General features: G+C 38.7%; 1 protein-coding gene across 1 annotated transcript in view; it reads left to right on the top strand.

Annotated features, from left to right (window-relative positions):
• The first annotated feature begins 941 nt into the window (after nucleotides 1–941).
• The window catches only part of LOC5521315 (protein timeless homolog), a 20,575-nt gene continuing 5,165 nt past the window's right edge, over nucleotides 942–16,351 (top strand). Inside the window, exons 1-36 of the mRNA XM_032366288.2 lie at nucleotides 942–1,098; nucleotides 1,739–1,850; nucleotides 2,209–2,300; nucleotides 2,424–2,488; nucleotides 2,903–3,023; nucleotides 3,901–3,963; nucleotides 4,259–4,360; nucleotides 4,646–4,686; nucleotides 5,370–5,430; nucleotides 5,512–5,565; nucleotides 5,864–5,928; nucleotides 6,044–6,112; nucleotides 6,723–6,811; nucleotides 7,954–8,062; nucleotides 8,236–8,305; nucleotides 8,411–8,523; nucleotides 8,943–9,047; nucleotides 9,532–9,635; nucleotides 9,903–9,981; nucleotides 10,050–10,140; nucleotides 10,561–10,612; nucleotides 10,994–11,144; nucleotides 11,652–11,732; nucleotides 12,368–12,468; nucleotides 12,581–12,637; nucleotides 12,707–12,773; nucleotides 13,023–13,224; nucleotides 13,619–13,764; nucleotides 13,936–14,030; nucleotides 14,215–14,270; nucleotides 14,336–14,391; nucleotides 14,612–14,697; nucleotides 14,969–15,024; nucleotides 15,276–15,380; nucleotides 15,527–15,560; nucleotides 15,806–15,937. Of these exons, the coding sequence (XP_032222179.2) occupies nucleotides 1,739–1,850; nucleotides 2,209–2,300; nucleotides 2,424–2,488; nucleotides 2,903–3,023; nucleotides 3,901–3,963; nucleotides 4,259–4,360; nucleotides 4,646–4,686; nucleotides 5,370–5,430; nucleotides 5,512–5,565; nucleotides 5,864–5,928; nucleotides 6,044–6,112; nucleotides 6,723–6,811; nucleotides 7,954–8,062; nucleotides 8,236–8,305; nucleotides 8,411–8,523; nucleotides 8,943–9,047; nucleotides 9,532–9,635; nucleotides 9,903–9,981; nucleotides 10,050–10,140; nucleotides 10,561–10,612; nucleotides 10,994–11,144; nucleotides 11,652–11,732; nucleotides 12,368–12,468; nucleotides 12,581–12,637; nucleotides 12,707–12,773; nucleotides 13,023–13,224; nucleotides 13,619–13,764; nucleotides 13,936–14,030; nucleotides 14,215–14,270; nucleotides 14,336–14,391; nucleotides 14,612–14,697; nucleotides 14,969–15,024; nucleotides 15,276–15,380; nucleotides 15,527–15,560; nucleotides 15,806–15,937 (3,082 nt within the window). The 5' untranslated portion in view covers nucleotides 942–1,098. The remainder of the gene's footprint in view (nucleotides 1,099–1,738; nucleotides 1,851–2,208; nucleotides 2,301–2,423; nucleotides 2,489–2,902; nucleotides 3,024–3,900; nucleotides 3,964–4,258; nucleotides 4,361–4,645; nucleotides 4,687–5,369; nucleotides 5,431–5,511; nucleotides 5,566–5,863; nucleotides 5,929–6,043; nucleotides 6,113–6,722; nucleotides 6,812–7,953; nucleotides 8,063–8,235; nucleotides 8,306–8,410; nucleotides 8,524–8,942; nucleotides 9,048–9,531; nucleotides 9,636–9,902; nucleotides 9,982–10,049; nucleotides 10,141–10,560; nucleotides 10,613–10,993; nucleotides 11,145–11,651; nucleotides 11,733–12,367; nucleotides 12,469–12,580; nucleotides 12,638–12,706; nucleotides 12,774–13,022; nucleotides 13,225–13,618; nucleotides 13,765–13,935; nucleotides 14,031–14,214; nucleotides 14,271–14,335; nucleotides 14,392–14,611; nucleotides 14,698–14,968; nucleotides 15,025–15,275; nucleotides 15,381–15,526; nucleotides 15,561–15,805; nucleotides 15,938–16,351) is intronic.

Below are 16,351 nucleotides of genomic sequence, written 5' to 3'. Positions count from 1 at the left end.
GGGGGCAGGGGCATGTGCCCCACCCCTTACGTCCCTGTACAGCTTTTAATTTGTGATGATGAAAAAGTATATTAAAATCAGGGGCTCATAAGTAGAGGCAATCATCTGTATTAAATAAGTGTCACGGCGTTTTCGAGGTCAGGCTATTTTTAGACGCGCGCGCACGAACGGGCCAATCAACTACTTTGACGTTGGTCGCGCGCGCGAGTGAAGTGAGGCTGCATGCGCAAATTACAGTTAGGAAGAATATATTTTTATCTATCATCCGTCGGTTTTGTTTGTTTACCAAAAGAATTGCAAGCTAGAATTGAAAGTCATAGGTTGGATTGGATTCATCAAAGAAGAGAGCAACAAAAAGTCAAAGTACCGAAGAGAGAACATAGCTTTTTGTCTGAGACTCCGCGTGCAGTTGAGCTCAGCCAAAACGTCAACACAAAGGTTGAATCTGGTTGGCTCATCCGGGGTGATTTAGATCCACGACGCCGGCAAGAGGCGCCGCCTCGCGCACGTTCGATTGCGCGCGCACGCTAATTTTTGGCGGCGTTCCGTCCTGAAGAGGACGTGAAAAAGCATGAAATGCCGTCCTGAACAGGACGCGACGCCTGCAAGAAAAGCGTGCGCGCGCAATCAAACGTGCGCGAGGCGGCGTCTTCTTGCCGGCGTCGTGGATCTAAATCATCCTAGTACCAGAATATGGGGAAGTTGATTGCCCCTACTTATGAGCCCCTGTTAAAATAAAAAATATATATATATATCGTAAAAATAAAACAACAGCGGTTGAAATAGCGTGTTTGAGACTTCCTCTATCTCGATTGTTCCGAATAGAATGGTCTGTATATAAATGCTCCAGTCTCTCTGGGAACGAAAATTGGCTGCCTCCTCTTCGAACTGGCGGGTGCCCTGTGGCTCTAACAATGATGGGGCCTGGTAAGCACTGCGCGCGCATGGTTTCAAGTTTGGCGCGCTTTTCGCGAAGAACGATATCTGTCGTGCATTCAGAATCAACACAAATTTAACTCCTTCTATTATTCAAAAGACACAGGGAATCGTCCAAATGCTGAAGGATTTTCATGTAACTATTTGATCCCACGATCTAAGGTAGGATTGATCTGATGGATTTAAGTTGGTAGGCATTTTATATTTCCGTTCGTGGTTCTGATTTTGGTGTTATTATCGTTGCCCCACAAAGTGACTAAATGCTGTATTCACATCAAAACCATGTTAAGTCAAACAAGGTTTTTCTTTGCCTGATAACTTGCAAAGTAACTCATTGTGTTGAATTCTTACCAGCTAAATGATCACTTATTAACATGTACAGCACAGACTATTCAGTTTCGTTCTTGGTTCTGTCCACTCTCGGGAGGTATACCAGTTTAATTAAACCACCTTTAAACTGGTTTAAGTGCTGGTGTCAATGCGGTATGATTTAGCTTCATATAAATGTAAAAGTAAGGTATTATCAGCGGCGTAGCCAGGATTTTTTAACAGGAGGGAGCCCCTTTCAATGCATTTTCTCCTGTATTTTAGATAATTTCTCATACATTTACTGTATATTTGGCTGCTAGAAGGAGGGCCACCCCCCTGGCTACGCCCCTGATTTTTCTAGAATAGCCATTTTCTAGCACTGAACTGCCGTTTTAAGTATATCAAAATTGGATAATGCACCATTCAACTTGACAACGCTAGATATCCCCTCCTAGAATTTTATGTTTATTGCATCTTTGCATTTTAATCCTAGATGGAGGGCCTTCATGACATGAACCAATACCTTAATACAGAGATTGTGTGCACCCTAGCGGGCCTAGGGTGTGCCGAGGGTACTGAGTACTATAAGAGTCCTGATTGCCTTGGTAAGTGTCCTTTACCTCCCTGCATGTGGCAATATTTGTTCTCTACCTCTGCTTATTATTATACAATCCATAAGTGTGGGCAGGAAGGCATGGCTTTCTGGAGAAAGTGAACACACCACTTTATATCTACTTTAAAATTTCAGTCATATTTTAAAACCTCTAGATGTATAAAGAAGTGAGCTTTTGCCTAGTTTGCATCTTCTTGGTGGAAAACATACCAGTACTATCAGAGACTTAAAGGCAGAGTGTGCAAATATTCATTTGGTTGTCATACTATGACACGTGATATCCTTATTAGCTGACATTACTTTTCTCTCAGTTTTACTGACAAAAATGAACTGCATTTTTATATTTCCAGAGAGCCTCAAGGATTTGATCAAGTTTCTTCGTAGAGATGATTCAACTTGTGAAATCAGACGACAGCTAGGGAATTCAAAAGTTTTAGAAAATGTGAGACTTGAAATATGTTTCTACTATCTGTTAAATTTCTTTCATTTTTTGGTAAAATTTGGATAGAAAAAATAAAAAAAGTAAAAGAGTAAACATGGCACTAACAAATTTTCTGGATTACAGGATCTTATTGCCATTGTCAAGAGTTGCACCCCAAAGGAGCAAGATATATTTGATATGGTTATAAGGTTAGTATTGTTATATGGTTATTATAAGGATAGTATTGTTATATGGTTATTATAAGGTTAAATACAAAAAGCCCAAGTAGTCGTGTTTGTGAACCAGTAGAATAAATACAATCCCCAAAGACTGGAATTCGACTCTGGCGAATGGAATTCCAGTTTTTGGTGTATTGTTATTATAAGGTTAGTATTGTTATATGATATAAAGGTAAGCATTGTTATATGGTGATCAATCTGATATCTTGTTATATAGTTATAAGATAAGTATTGTGATATCAGGACTTTTCCACCAACTGATTATCATGTTTGATCATCAGACTACAAATTTGCTGTGCAAAGGTGAAGAAAACTAGGCTTGGATGGATAAATATCTATTTTCCCAGTTTTTTTTGTATGTAAGACGTTTATACTTAATTTTAGATTGATGGTGAATCTTACACAACCTGCAGCCCTGTGCTTTGAACATGGTAAAATCCCTGAGGATAAAACTGGTCAGCATTATTACTTAGAGTTGGTGAACCAGTTACAGTCATACAAAGAGGTATTTTTACATTATGTGTGACATCAATAAGTTCATATCCTAGAAATAATATGTCTGGAGATCTTAGGGGCAGGTCCAGCATAATCAAAAGGCCACCCATAATCTAGTGCATCTGCTGTTCCCGTTGTGCGCACAAGCACATGTGCAATGTAAGCCTCTGTTACTACTTTTCCTATTTTTGTAAACAAGAGAAGCAAAACTGCAAACTACCAAAAAATTTTTATTAGATTGACTAGAATCTGGAAATTATTTGCTTGTAGAATGGACCTGTCTAACATTACTCTTTCTTCTTTCAAATCTGAACTATATAACTACTATTTTCGTGTGCTTAAAACCAATTTAACTCTTTTAAAACAATATGCCTTAAATGTAACCAAACAAGACCTCTAGATGTCCCAATATTGTAATTTATTTTTTCATAGTATCTTTGTTTGCATGTGTGTATATAATTGTAACTGGGCCCTCAGTAAGCTAATTTATTTTTTCATAGTATCTTTGTTTGCATGTGTGTATATAATTGTAACTGGGCCCTCAGTAAGCTATCTCGGTGTCGCTGCCATTTGTCATGTAAATTCGTAATTTTCTTATTCACGTTTAATGGCAAAGCTAATAAAATAAAAAATGGGATAAAATAAATGCTGCACAAATGCATGTATTAGAGACTCCCTTGTCTGCTTTGAAAATGGTATATATTTTGTTAAGATTAATTGAATAAGAATGTCAAAGTTCCTACTTGAAAAAAGCCTATGTAAATGAACAATTCTTCTTTGAGGTTAGGGTTTCTTTAAGTACAATAAGTGGTTCCTAATTTCATATACGCGTTGGTTAACAAGGGCAACCTCACAAAAATATGATTATATTTTTCTTACTTGGTCAGGCCTTCACAGATAAAGAGGCTATGGCAGTAATTGGAAGAGAGCTTGCAAGGACACTGCAGAAGGTATTGGCAGTTACCAGATAAAGACTTTATTATTGGTCTGGTTATTTTCGCATAGTAACAGGAATGCCGCACAAATCGTCAAGAACTTCCCAATACACCACTGAATGCTCTTATAGGACAGCAGCTTTTCTACTTCAGTGTCAAATCCATTCAAATGATTTTCAGTGTACAGGCACAAACCCAAGATTTTCTGTGGCCAAGCCCCCCCACCCCCACCCCCCACCCCTGTAGGTAAGCACCTGAGGTGTGCGCTCTCCTAAGGTGATCTTACTAAAGCTCTGTAATGCTTTTTCAGGACTGGGACGACAGACAAGAGGAGGACTATTTGTTGATAGAGCGTGTTTTGTTGCTGATACGAAACATCTTACATGTACCAGCTAACCCACAGGCGGAAAAGGTAAGGTATTTTGTTGAATGTCACATTTTCACGTGCTTTTATTATGTTTTCTGTTAGTAGTTTTCTAATCAAAGTGTTTAGTTGTAGATTGCTAAGATAAGATACTTTAAGAAGAAAAAGTGAAAAAGAAATTTGTTTTAGAATGTTAGAATTTGGCTTACAATATGGCTGGCATACCATGTAATGACCCTGAAGGAGCTGAGCATGTGGGACTGGACCCTAACAACATGTACAGGATTGGGCTAGATATGTAAAACAAAACTTATAAAATTTTGTACCATTTAGAGAACAGATGATGATGCAAGCATACATGATCAAGTGGTTTGGTAAGAATAGCTTTTGTGGATTTAATTTCAAATTATTCTTTTACTGTTGCATCAACTCTCCAGATGGGTAGTTGGTCATCAGTGAATTAAGATGGGTAGATGATAATTAGAATATCAGATTGGTAGATGGGCATTAGTAATGCAGATGGGTAGATGGTCATCAGTAATGTCAGATGGGTAGATGGTCATCAGTAATGCAGATGGGTAGATGGTCATCAGTAATGCAGATGGGTAGATGGTCATCAGTAATGCAGATGGGTAGATGGTCATCAATGAATTTTAATTCATTCCATCTTAAAAGATGGGTAGATGGTAATCGGAATATCAGATTGGTAGATGGACATCAGTAATGTCAGATGGTAGATGGTCATCAGTAATGTCAGATAGGTAAATGATCATCAGTAATGTCAGATGGGTAGATGGTAATCAGTAATGCAGATGGGTAGATGGTCATCAGTAATGCAGATGGGTAGATGGTCATCAGTAATGCAGATGGGTAGATGGTCATCAATTATGTCAGATGGGTAGATGGTCATCAGTAATGTCAGATGGGTAGATGGTCATCAGTAATGTCAGGTGGGTAGATGGTAATCAGTAATGTCAGATGGGTAGATGATCATCAGTAATGTCAGATAGGTAGCTGGTCATAAGTAATGTCAGATGGTCATATTTGTGTATTGCAGGGGCCTTCATCAGAATGGAGTTGATGATCTTCTGTTGTACATTGCAAGCTCCCCAGATGAGGTGTGTATAGAAAACAATTATTTCTTTAATGAATTAATTTTCCTCTTGTTTTAAAGTTCTATTTATATATATTTGTTTCAGCGTCGCTGGTGCATGCATACCTTGGAAATCATATCCTTGATGTTAAGAGAACAGGTATGTTTCAAAAAACAATTGCAGGTGATACCTAAATAACAATTGGAAATTTCCAGTAATAATAAATTGTAGATTATCTATGACTGCCTGATCCAGTAAATGGGATACAGGCTTTGTTGAACACAATAAAGCTAAGATGCTTGTTAAGCCAAATGATTCTTCATGTTTAGCATTTGGCAAATACTTATGTTGTAATGAGATTAAGAAGTTTTCCTATTTAAAATGTTAATGACAAATTGTTGAATTGAAAATCTTGTTTTGCAGCTTATGCTAAATTCTACCCTTGACATTTTTTAAGAATCCTGAGAGTCTGGCAAGAGCTGGTGATAGTAGATCAAAGAGTGAGAAGTCTGAAGACGTGAGGTATAAATGTTCCACTTATCATTATCTGAGACTAACTAATCTTAAAGGGCTTTACTTCTTTTTCGCATACATATGCACAAAGTTTGCTCATGTTTTTGATTATGCTTTATTCAAGACAATTAGAAACAATACGAGAAAGAGAACTTGCTGAAAAGAAGAAAAATGCAAAGAAGTTCTCAGGAAGGTGAAGTATGATGCACAAAAAAAATAACACTACAACACAACACACTGTAACACTACAACACATTGCAAGTTCAAGTAACAACAATGCAAATTTATATGTGTCTGGCTGGTCTAATGGAGAAGTGTAGAAGTCCGCTTGTAAGGCCTCACAGGATTGGCTAGATTACCCTCATTGTTCTATTGTATTCCTGTTCTTTGTCTGTGTTGCATCAATCCAAACCAATCCAATGTGGTGAAATCTTCCGATAGCTTCTACATGACCTGTCCAATGCCATATTGCATGACTCATGTCAAAACCTTATAACATGTTTTTAAAAACAGTTTGTGAAAAGTTGGTTGAAAAGGAAACAACTGTGAAAACACTTTTCTCTGAGACATGATTGTCTTCACAGCCAATGTTCTCCAAACCCTCTTCCAACATGCTACCATCAGGCTATAGATATAATACAGCCATCATTGTTCTTACAATCTTTCCAAATTGCTACCATTTGACTACAGAACATACAGCCATTGTTGTTCTCCCAACCCTTCCAACATGCTAACATCAGGCTACAGAACATGGTAAACTGGTATATACTCTGGGTATAACATAATATACCTCTAATTTTCAGGCATTCAAGATTTGGAGGCACATTTTATATCAACAACATGATGTCTATAGCAGACAAGCGGCAGATGATTTATCATCACAGTGTAGCAGGTGCATACTGTCGATAACTATACCCAATTCCATGTGTGGCTGTATAGGGGTACACATTAAATTTGGTCATTTACAGCAGGTTTGTTAGTGCATGGCTTACTTTACAGGTGATCCCTAGTTGTAGTTTGTGTGAGTGCATGGCTCACTATGCAGATGGTCCCTACTGTATGTACTGTACAGCTATTGTTCAAGGGTTGGTTGCACAAAGCTTGGTTAAGTCTTATCCACTGGTTAAATCCTTATCCAGTGGTTAAAACTTATCCAAGTGGCGTGATTCGGTTGCACAAATAATCAGGAATGAAAGTAATCCAGCGGATAAAATTATTCCGATAAAAGAGGTTCGATATCCACCGAATAAATGTAAAGAGAAAACAAAATGGCGTCTTGCATTCTAATTAATTGTCAGAATTTAGATTAATCTCAGACACAGTGAAACACATGCAAACAATGTATTTTACAGTTGGAAAATGTAAAATGAACTACAAACTTATATGAAGCTCTGGCAGGACTGGAATCAAATATATATTGCTCGTCCTGTTTAGAAATATGACTCCCCAAAGACTGGAAGAAGCTAAACACTATCCCCTTTGATCATTCTGTGATTTATGTGTTCTTTGCCTCGAAAAACTGTTTGCTTTCTATCACGTTTTGTATCTCTTGCTACGGCCGCGATTTTGTTTTAAGGAAAAACAGCAAGTGCTTTGCATATTTACCACAGTAACGGGAAGCAATTTGGTGGAAAATGAAGGCTATTCTACGGATAGTTATCATCCTGCCTTCTATCCAGGCTTTGTGCGACGCTTTTTGATCTGCCGGATACCTATGCTCTGAATAGGGGTTTTATCTGGTGTGTAGCACCTATCCAACGGATAACTTATACAAACTTTATGCAACTGTCCCCAGAGTGTATGGTTCACTTTGCTGTAGCTCTCTAGGTACAGCTTGTTTGATACAATATTGGTGCATGGCTCACTATTCAGATTGGTTTGCTATTCAGGGTATTAGTGCTTGGCTCACTCTACATGTCATCCCTAGCACGGCTTGTGTGTTACAGTGTGGCTTCTTTAATGCTATTTCAAAAGTCTGCACTTGCTTAATCCTTGCTGTGACATGTTGTGAATATATTTTATCTTGATGAACAGATGCAAAGAACTTAACTTTTGACCGTGAGAAATCAGCACCAAGAAAACGGAAGAACCAGATTATTGCAAAGGAGATGACAGTTGAAAGGCGATCAACACTAAGCATTAGGTTAGTTTTCAAAGCACAGTCAGTTGTAGTACAATACCAACAACACACCCTAAACAATGCTATGAATGTAAATGAGTGTATATTTGGTTTGCCTGAATATTTGCGCAAATATGTTGCCATAATGAACAGCAAAAGAGGTTGTTTTTGAATTACATTATAGTTTTTTTTTTCAGATTGTTTTTGCAGGGATTTTGTAAGCAGTTCCTGGAACATTGTTACAACCCTCTTTTGTATGTTGTAAGGGTGAGTCTATTTTATATTAGTCATGCTTGATGAGCTTTGCTCGACTTTGGGGTATTTCTCAGTGCATATTGGATGATTTCTTTTTTACATGGTCTTCTTTTCCAGGATAACCTAATGCATGAGCGATCTCAGGAAAATGATGAGAGCTACTTCCTGTGGGCTATGAAGTTTTTCATGGAATTCACTAGATACTTTGATTTTAGAGTAGACTTTGTTGGGTAAGCTATTGTTTACTTATATACTCTGTTAACACTGACACTGTACAGAGTAAACTATTTTCTCTTGTAATGTGAACACAATATTGTATAGTTGTTAATTTTGTTTTTCCATTTGCGGCAAGTGCAAAGATTTTTGTTAAGTACTCCTTTGTGTTTGGCTAATTGGTAGTCATGGCTAACTACTTACTAACTGAGAGTGAGGTCATGCCGGGAAATATCAAATTGATGCTTTGGCATATCAACCAAGGCTTTCGGTTAGTAAGTAGTTAGTATTCAGCAATTATATGATAAAAGTTTATTGTTATTGTGATGAGAGGATGACAGCTCACTCTTAGTTGTTTGGACTCATCAGTTTATTGTAGTTCTGTAGCCAGGGTTTATAGGGTGCTATCGGATTCTTATATGTCTGTACTCATCAGGGAGACCATGAGCGTCAGTAATTTTCAGTATGTGCTGAAGATCTTAATGCAGTACTATGACAGTTTTGTGGAAGATAAACAGAACCCAGTAACTTGGGGAAGAAGGTTAGAAACATGATTAGAAATGGTAACTAACTATGATTGCTCATTGGATAAAATGTAAACTAATGTGTAATATCAACAGAGTAGAGGGGAAAAAAGACATTGAACATATAAGATAGTCTTCTCCTTATTACATATCTACATAGAATTTTTGCGACATCAAATTTTTCCTATTTTGGAAAGAGCATTATGTGCAATTTTCTTCCCAGGTCTGTTCGACAGCTGTTCCTATCAGAATCATTTTGTAACGTTACATTACAACAAAAAAGACAGCCATTGGATAACGCCTTCAGGGCAACATGTAACCGTGTAAACATGAAAATTCCACTTAATGTATTTTTCTAATGAGGCTGAAATTGTAGTTATGATCATTTGATTGACACAGCACACAAGTACACACTCAAAGGATGTCTCCTTTGTTAGTGGATACTAGTAACCCATGTTTTTTATTGTGATAAACATTTCTTGTGATGTTCTACCATTGCAGGCTTCACCTGGCAGTGCAGGCATACAAAGAGCTACTGATGTACGTTTTATTCATGGAGAAATCTAACGATGAGACACTAAGGAGTAATGCTAAAGTTATTAAAGGTAAGAATAGTGTGTATAGGATCAGTGAATGGTCCATCGCCAAAAAATGGGAGAAAACGAGAAAAAAATATTAAAACTGCGATCAAATTCGGATTCCGGATTTCATGCACATAAACATATACTACCACTAAATTGGAAGCGCATCTGAATTCTGGGAACTATTTGGGATATGTTTTATCGTTTATATTGTGTGCCACTTAACTATGAGTGCAGTATTTATTAGCAATTTGTTTGTGGTTGGATTTTATTTTTAACACTATTCGACAGCCAACATCTTCTACATGGTTGAGTATAGGGATGTCTTCCTTTTCTTGGTCCGCAAGTTTGACAAGTCCAAACAGTCAAAGTAAGGCATGTTTTCAGTGGTTTAAACTATGAATGTACTTTACTCAGATGAATGGGCATTATTTCCAGGGCATATCTACGCGACCTGGTGGAGACATTCCATGTATTTCTCAAGATGCTTGAAGACTACTGCTCCGGGAAGAGCCACATTGTTATCCAGGTACTACTGCAGGTTGCATCTCATTACCTTAGCAACCTATACCTGTCCCCAATCTACAGCAAAAAGTACTCTGCGATAGAAGGATATATTCACAATAGAAATGGAGTGAAAGCATTTACCCACCATGCATTATAGAGTTCAGTTCATGATAGATCAATGTATGATGGATCAAAAATGCAAATGAACAGCCTTTGGAATACCCACAGCACAACCTATCGACACCCAAAGCACCTGCACGATGAATTACAACTACCGACAGTAGTGGAATATTATTTTTTTCAGATATTGAAAGAATCACTGATTTTTTTTTGCCAGAAAAAAATATTTGTGTTGAACCATAATTGATTGGATGAATGGATAAAGTAAATCTTTCAACAGGAAGAAATTATAATTATAATTAATTCCTTTTCGTCTTCACAGCAAAAGAAGAAGAAAAAGAAAACAAAGAAACGGAAATCCAAGCAGGCTCCAGGTGGGCCATCTAATGTTTAATTACCATGCAAACAGCACTTGCATTTTTAAAAACAAAACATGGGAGCAATTAGGGCTGTGGCCAGTAATATTTTTTTTTTAGAAAGTCATGACCTAGGTATCATTTTAACTGAGTAAAAAGGCATTTGAAATGTAGTATCTTGTCTCGGTTTTCCTTGTACTGGCTAAATGGTCCAGGCTATTGGTGGGACAATGTTTTTTGGCTACTTGCTCGACTCGTTTCAGGATTCATCAACATTATGTGTTCAACAAAAACAGATTGAGGCTTGGTTATGCTTGACTAGGCTTATCTCATGTCTGAAATGCGCTGAGTGGCCTAGAGGGCTGATATTATTATTCTGAGTGAGTTCTTTGTATGCAGCACGTGTGAATCTCTCAGCCGAACAAGCCGACGAGATGTGGCAAGCCATGGCTTCTGAGCTATCCTCGTGGATACAAGGGCATAACGGGACTATTCCAGAATCAGTGGTTCCATTTGACGCCGCTTCAGACATCCCTATTGATCAGCAGAGGTGAGACTCTATCTGGGCTATTGCTTGTGTCGGGACCTAGTGTGTGCGTGTGCAGGCTTAGAAACAGCCTATTATACCCTAACCCTTTAATTCTGTGTATTTCATCCATTTTTGATTAGGAATTCTATTCCACTCTTTCTGGTGAATTTTTCTTTTAATTTCTTGAAGATTTCAGATATTGATACTCAGGAAGCCTATCATTTGTTGAATATTTTGATAACACTGATGCATCCGACTTTAAGTTACTTTTTAACCAAGTAGAAGATGTTACTTAGTCTTTGGGTACTAAACTAAACTGCGCAAAATACCATAGTTTTTTGGGTTTCATACTTGAAACCCATCTAATCTAACCCCCAAGGGAGACGAGAAGCAATTCGTGTTATACATGTAGAATTGGCTTGATCTTCCACTGTATAAATGGACTTATTATGTCCCTTCTCTGTTTTCTTTAAAGAAGCGTTAAGTATTAGCCCTAAAGAAAAAGCTGAAAAATTTTGTCTGTTGTAGGGTGTCAGCATTATCTCGTATACAGACGCAACTCCAGAATTGCGAGTATGGCGAGTCCATTGCTCTTCTAAGAGCTGCAAGGTATCAATCTTCCATAGTATACATACATCCTTATTTGGGTAGAAAACATACATGCTGTACCAAATCCTTATCATGGTGCCAAATGCTTATCGTAGAAAACATTATTGTGTGTGCCAAATCCTTATCAGCACAGTCCAACTTTGCCTGAGCTGAACAGCGAGATACAGCGATCTCCCACCGCTGCTCTTTGATATTTGTTTGTCAGACCTGCGGGAGTTCAGCTGTGTTTTAATTTCAAGCATCCAATATCTTGTAAAGAAAAGCACTTTGGTTAAATTGCCGTTAATGCGCCAAGTCGTTGTATTCACATTTGTCATGGCTTCTAGATAGGTTTGGCCGAATGATCCAATATCTTGTAAAGAAAAGTACTTTGGTTAAATTGCCGTTAATGCGCCAAGTCGTTGTATTTACATTTGTCATGGCTTCTAGATAGGTTTGGCCGAATGATCCAATATCTTGTATGGCCGAGTACTTTGGTTAAATCGTCGTTAATGCGCCAAGTCGTTGTATTTACATTTGTCATGGCTTGTAGAGAGGTTTGGCCGAATGCTCCAATATCTTGTACAGCCAAGTACTTTGGTTAAAACGCCGTTAATGCGCCAAGTCGTTGTATTTACATCTGTCATGGCTTGTAGAGAGGTTTGGCCGAACGATTCCTTCGGAGCAGCAGATGGCGACCCAGAAGATGAGTTCATGTGCTTACATGACATCTTCAAGATGACAGACTTGCCCATAGGTAAGAGCAATAACGAAGTATTCAAATTAATTTACTTTTACCTGAATTTAAATTTTTCCTTGTGCTTCTTTCCTTCGAATTTTGACCCAAAGTTCTCATTCCTTCTTATCAGAGACCACCCCACTTGCTGATGCTGAGGCGGAAGTAAACGAAGAAGAAGTTGCTGCAGGTCAGCGTAGATGCTTGAGATGGAGGGAATGATTAAAAACACACTGACATAAATATATTACTTTTGTAGAAGAAGAAGAGATGGAAGCAGTTGTAACACGTGAGACAGAATTCGACCTCAACAGTTTCATCAGCAAGTAATGTTCTTCTGTCGATCTTTGTTATTGCTTGTTAGAGAGTGAGCTATCGCAAATGTTTCCCCCTAAAGCAAACGTGGGGTATTGTTTAATCAATACAACACTATCTTTGCTGGGTCATCATATGTTCTCTTTTATTTATTATGATAAACAGTCAATCTAAAAAATAATTCAGATCCTCCAACTGGTTGAATCAAAATTTATTTCACTCAGTTGTTGGAAATTTCCAAACTTCCTATCGTATTCCAGATTGGCTTGCCCGTCCATCCTACAGCCATATTGCTGGTTGCTAGGATTCTACCGGGAAAACAGCGCGAAAACCAACCACTACCTGGTCAAGATGTTACATCGGGTGGCTGTAGACCTGAAGATAGTTCCCATGATGTTCCAGTTATCGTTATTTGTCACGTTTAACAGGGTGCTCCACGATCCCGCCGCATCGCAGTATAAGGTGCTTTTACGTATTTGCACTCACTCCTAGTTGTCGCTTTTACATGGCTGTACCAAGACAAAGTCTCTATGACAAGCTCTCCAATGAGTGAAAAAGTATGACTTCAAGTACACGCATGATCGAAAGGTGCCAAAGAGTAGCGATTGTTTACTAGCATTTTCCACCCTTCTTCCTATTGAGGGTAGTGCAGTGCTTAAAACAATATACGAGAACAATGAACTGGGCTAATCTAAGTCTGTCAGTCACTTACTGGATGGTTTAACCAAGAGTTTGAACGTCATCAATACAATGTATGTGTTTTTAACTTTTTAATGCAAGTCTGTAACCATCGCCTCAAGACCTGGATTATGATGTGAATTATCACCTCAACTCACTTCCTTTGTGTTTGTTGTAGGAAATGGTCAAGTTTGCTCGATACATTTTGGGCAATTTTTTCGAAATGCTACCCAAGAACCCAGTATTGTGTGTCGAGCTTTCAACTTGGAAGACGACGGACGCTTGCTACGAGATTTCAGAGGGTTATGGCAGTCTTCAGAATAGGCGAGTATTGGGAGAGGTATCCATGATATTTTGTGATCAGTACGTGCCATACGGTGTACTTTAAAACGGATCAAGATTTGTGGGGGAGCGTTACAGATGATGGTTTGGTCACTTCATCTCCTTGTCACCGCCGTTGTATTGGCTTAGGTGTGATTGGCAACTGTTTTGTAGGCACAAGTCCTTAAAGAAGTCAGGTGCAACATGGTCCTACGAGGAGGAAGAGGAGCTCAAGAGTTTGTATCATCAGTACCAGGAAGGAGAGGACGGTAAATGATGGACATATATACTTACATGTACTTAGAGTTAAAGGACCAGTCGCACGGGTGTATTTAGCAAATGCGAGCCATTTGAATAAGAAAAGTATATGAAGTATTAATACCATGGCCTCATTTCTCCACCTGTTTTGGCAACCTTGTTCTTTCTTATCCTGGGTATTATCATTCTCCTTAGATGTCATTGACAAAATTCTTGACAATCTCCAAGATGATACACGAACAAGACGTCAGGTAAGTTTATAGCACGCAATGAGTGGCACATCAACCATCTGAGATCCTATTTCTTTCATGGACAGATCATCAACAAGCTATTCTTGCTCGGGCTGGTGACTGACAAAAGAGCATTCCGCAAGTGAGCATAAATGATATCTTATTTGTGCATGTCTGTGCGTGTCTCACAAAACATTACTCTCCTGAAAGAAGGAGGGGATGTCCAACGTTGTAAAATGGGATTATGAGAAGCTCCTTGCACGTAATATTTTAGGTACCCTTCAACCTTCTGAAGGCACGCTGCTGTGATCCTGATTGTCTGTTCAGCAAGTCTTTAGTGCTAATTGTACGTGTGTTCATAGACCTGCTGCTAAGAAAGGTGCCTGGGGTACAGACGAAGAGGAGCAGTTGCGTGCTGTCTACGACGAGTACAAACAATCAGATGGAGGTGTGTACCATTTTTATTATAATGAACCATTTCTCTGTTAAGATGAAGGCTTGTACCATTACTATAATGCGCCATTCAGGTACTCAGATGGGGCTTGGCACAGTTATTATTATATCACCAGTTAGATGAAGGCTCGCACTATTATGGTATTGAAGCATCCATAGTACTCAGATATAGGTTTGCATAAATATTTGCATCATTACCTATACCATTCTATTTGTATAGGAGTCTGTTGTTTAAAGTTACGTTATATGCCATCATTCATCCATAGATATTGTGGAGAATATCCTCAGTCATCTCACCAACACATCACGCTCTCGAAGACAGGTGAGACCGTCACTCAAATAACTACGCTATCGAATTGTCCTATACAATGACAGATATAATGATTTGTCCTGTAACAATCCCCCTCCTCTCTTCTGTGTTGTATCTTTGTTTGCAGTATCTTGTCAGGGACATAAGTAACTAAATGAACAAAAGATAATGTTAACAAAAATTATTATCCCATTTTTCAATAAAAAAGTGCAATAGTGTCGAACGCAGTCTTAACAGCATTAGACATTTATTCTTCTGTCTAGGTTGTGAATCAACTCGTGAAGATGGGACTTGTGGAGGATCGAAAAACCCTACGAAAGAAGCGAAAGCCGGGCGAGAAACGTAGACTCAAGAAGAAGGCAGATCAGGTAATAGTGAAACATGTAAGCCATAGGTAGTATAGGCTCATTATCCCTAACACACACATGCTAAAAATGTGCTTACAATAGAACCGTGAACTGTAGTGGTAGTATGAACATGGCATAACCCATGCTTGCTTTGTCGTGATTTGCAGTATGAAGATTCGGATGCCGAGCGCGGAGATGAAGGCAAGTAGTTACCCTTCTACATGAAAACTACATATTGAGAGTACTAAACTGGTTTGCTTCAGTGGTAGCTGCCAGCCCCACGGGCATGATCATCATTCACTTGGGCTTCTGGTCTGGCTCGCTATATAAAGATTGGCCGGGGTCAAGGGGTCAAGTTTTTCATTATTCCGAATTGGATATATGGTTATTTCTTATTCAGGCAAAACCGCTACCTAACTGAATGGTTTATGGTTGTACCTTCGCAGGTGGGACGCTAATAGACGAAGGCGAGGAAGATGCCAGTGACTACCTGAGCTCATCTTCCGATAGCGAGTCGGACAACGAAAGCCTTGATCAGACTTCAGTGCCGACACTTGTCTCAAGCCTCAAGGATTGTGGTAATATATACCTGATAGAATATGCGAATCGTGAACGTTTATCAGGAGTTCCCTTCTATCCAAACACATGTATAAAGCCGATTTCGATGTATCGCGACGCTGCATTTTCAAAACATCGATTTGTTTTTGGCTTTTGGGAATTTTATGTTCCCCCAGTCAATTTATTCTAAGCCAATCAGATTCTTGCCATCAGTTGCCCGGCTTTCTGTCGCGACACTGTCTGGTTTTCTTCCAGAGGGAAGCCAGGGAAGTGCACAAAACGAGACTCTGATTGGCTCAGAATGGTTTAACTGACGGAACAGAAAATACCAAAAGCCAAAAACAAATCGATGTTTTGAAAATGCGGATCGCTATACAACGGATTCGACTCTAATGTTGTATTAACCCATTGACACCTTGGTTAGATGCAAATGT

The sequence above is a fragment of the Nematostella vectensis genome, chromosome 2, assembly GCF_932526225.1.
Source record: "Nematostella vectensis chromosome 2, jaNemVect1.1, whole genome shotgun sequence".
In the NCBI taxonomy this organism is placed as follows: Eukaryota; Metazoa; Cnidaria; class Anthozoa; order Actiniaria; family Edwardsiidae; genus Nematostella; species Nematostella vectensis.
This window is presented reverse-complemented; position numbering and strand designations above follow the sequence as displayed.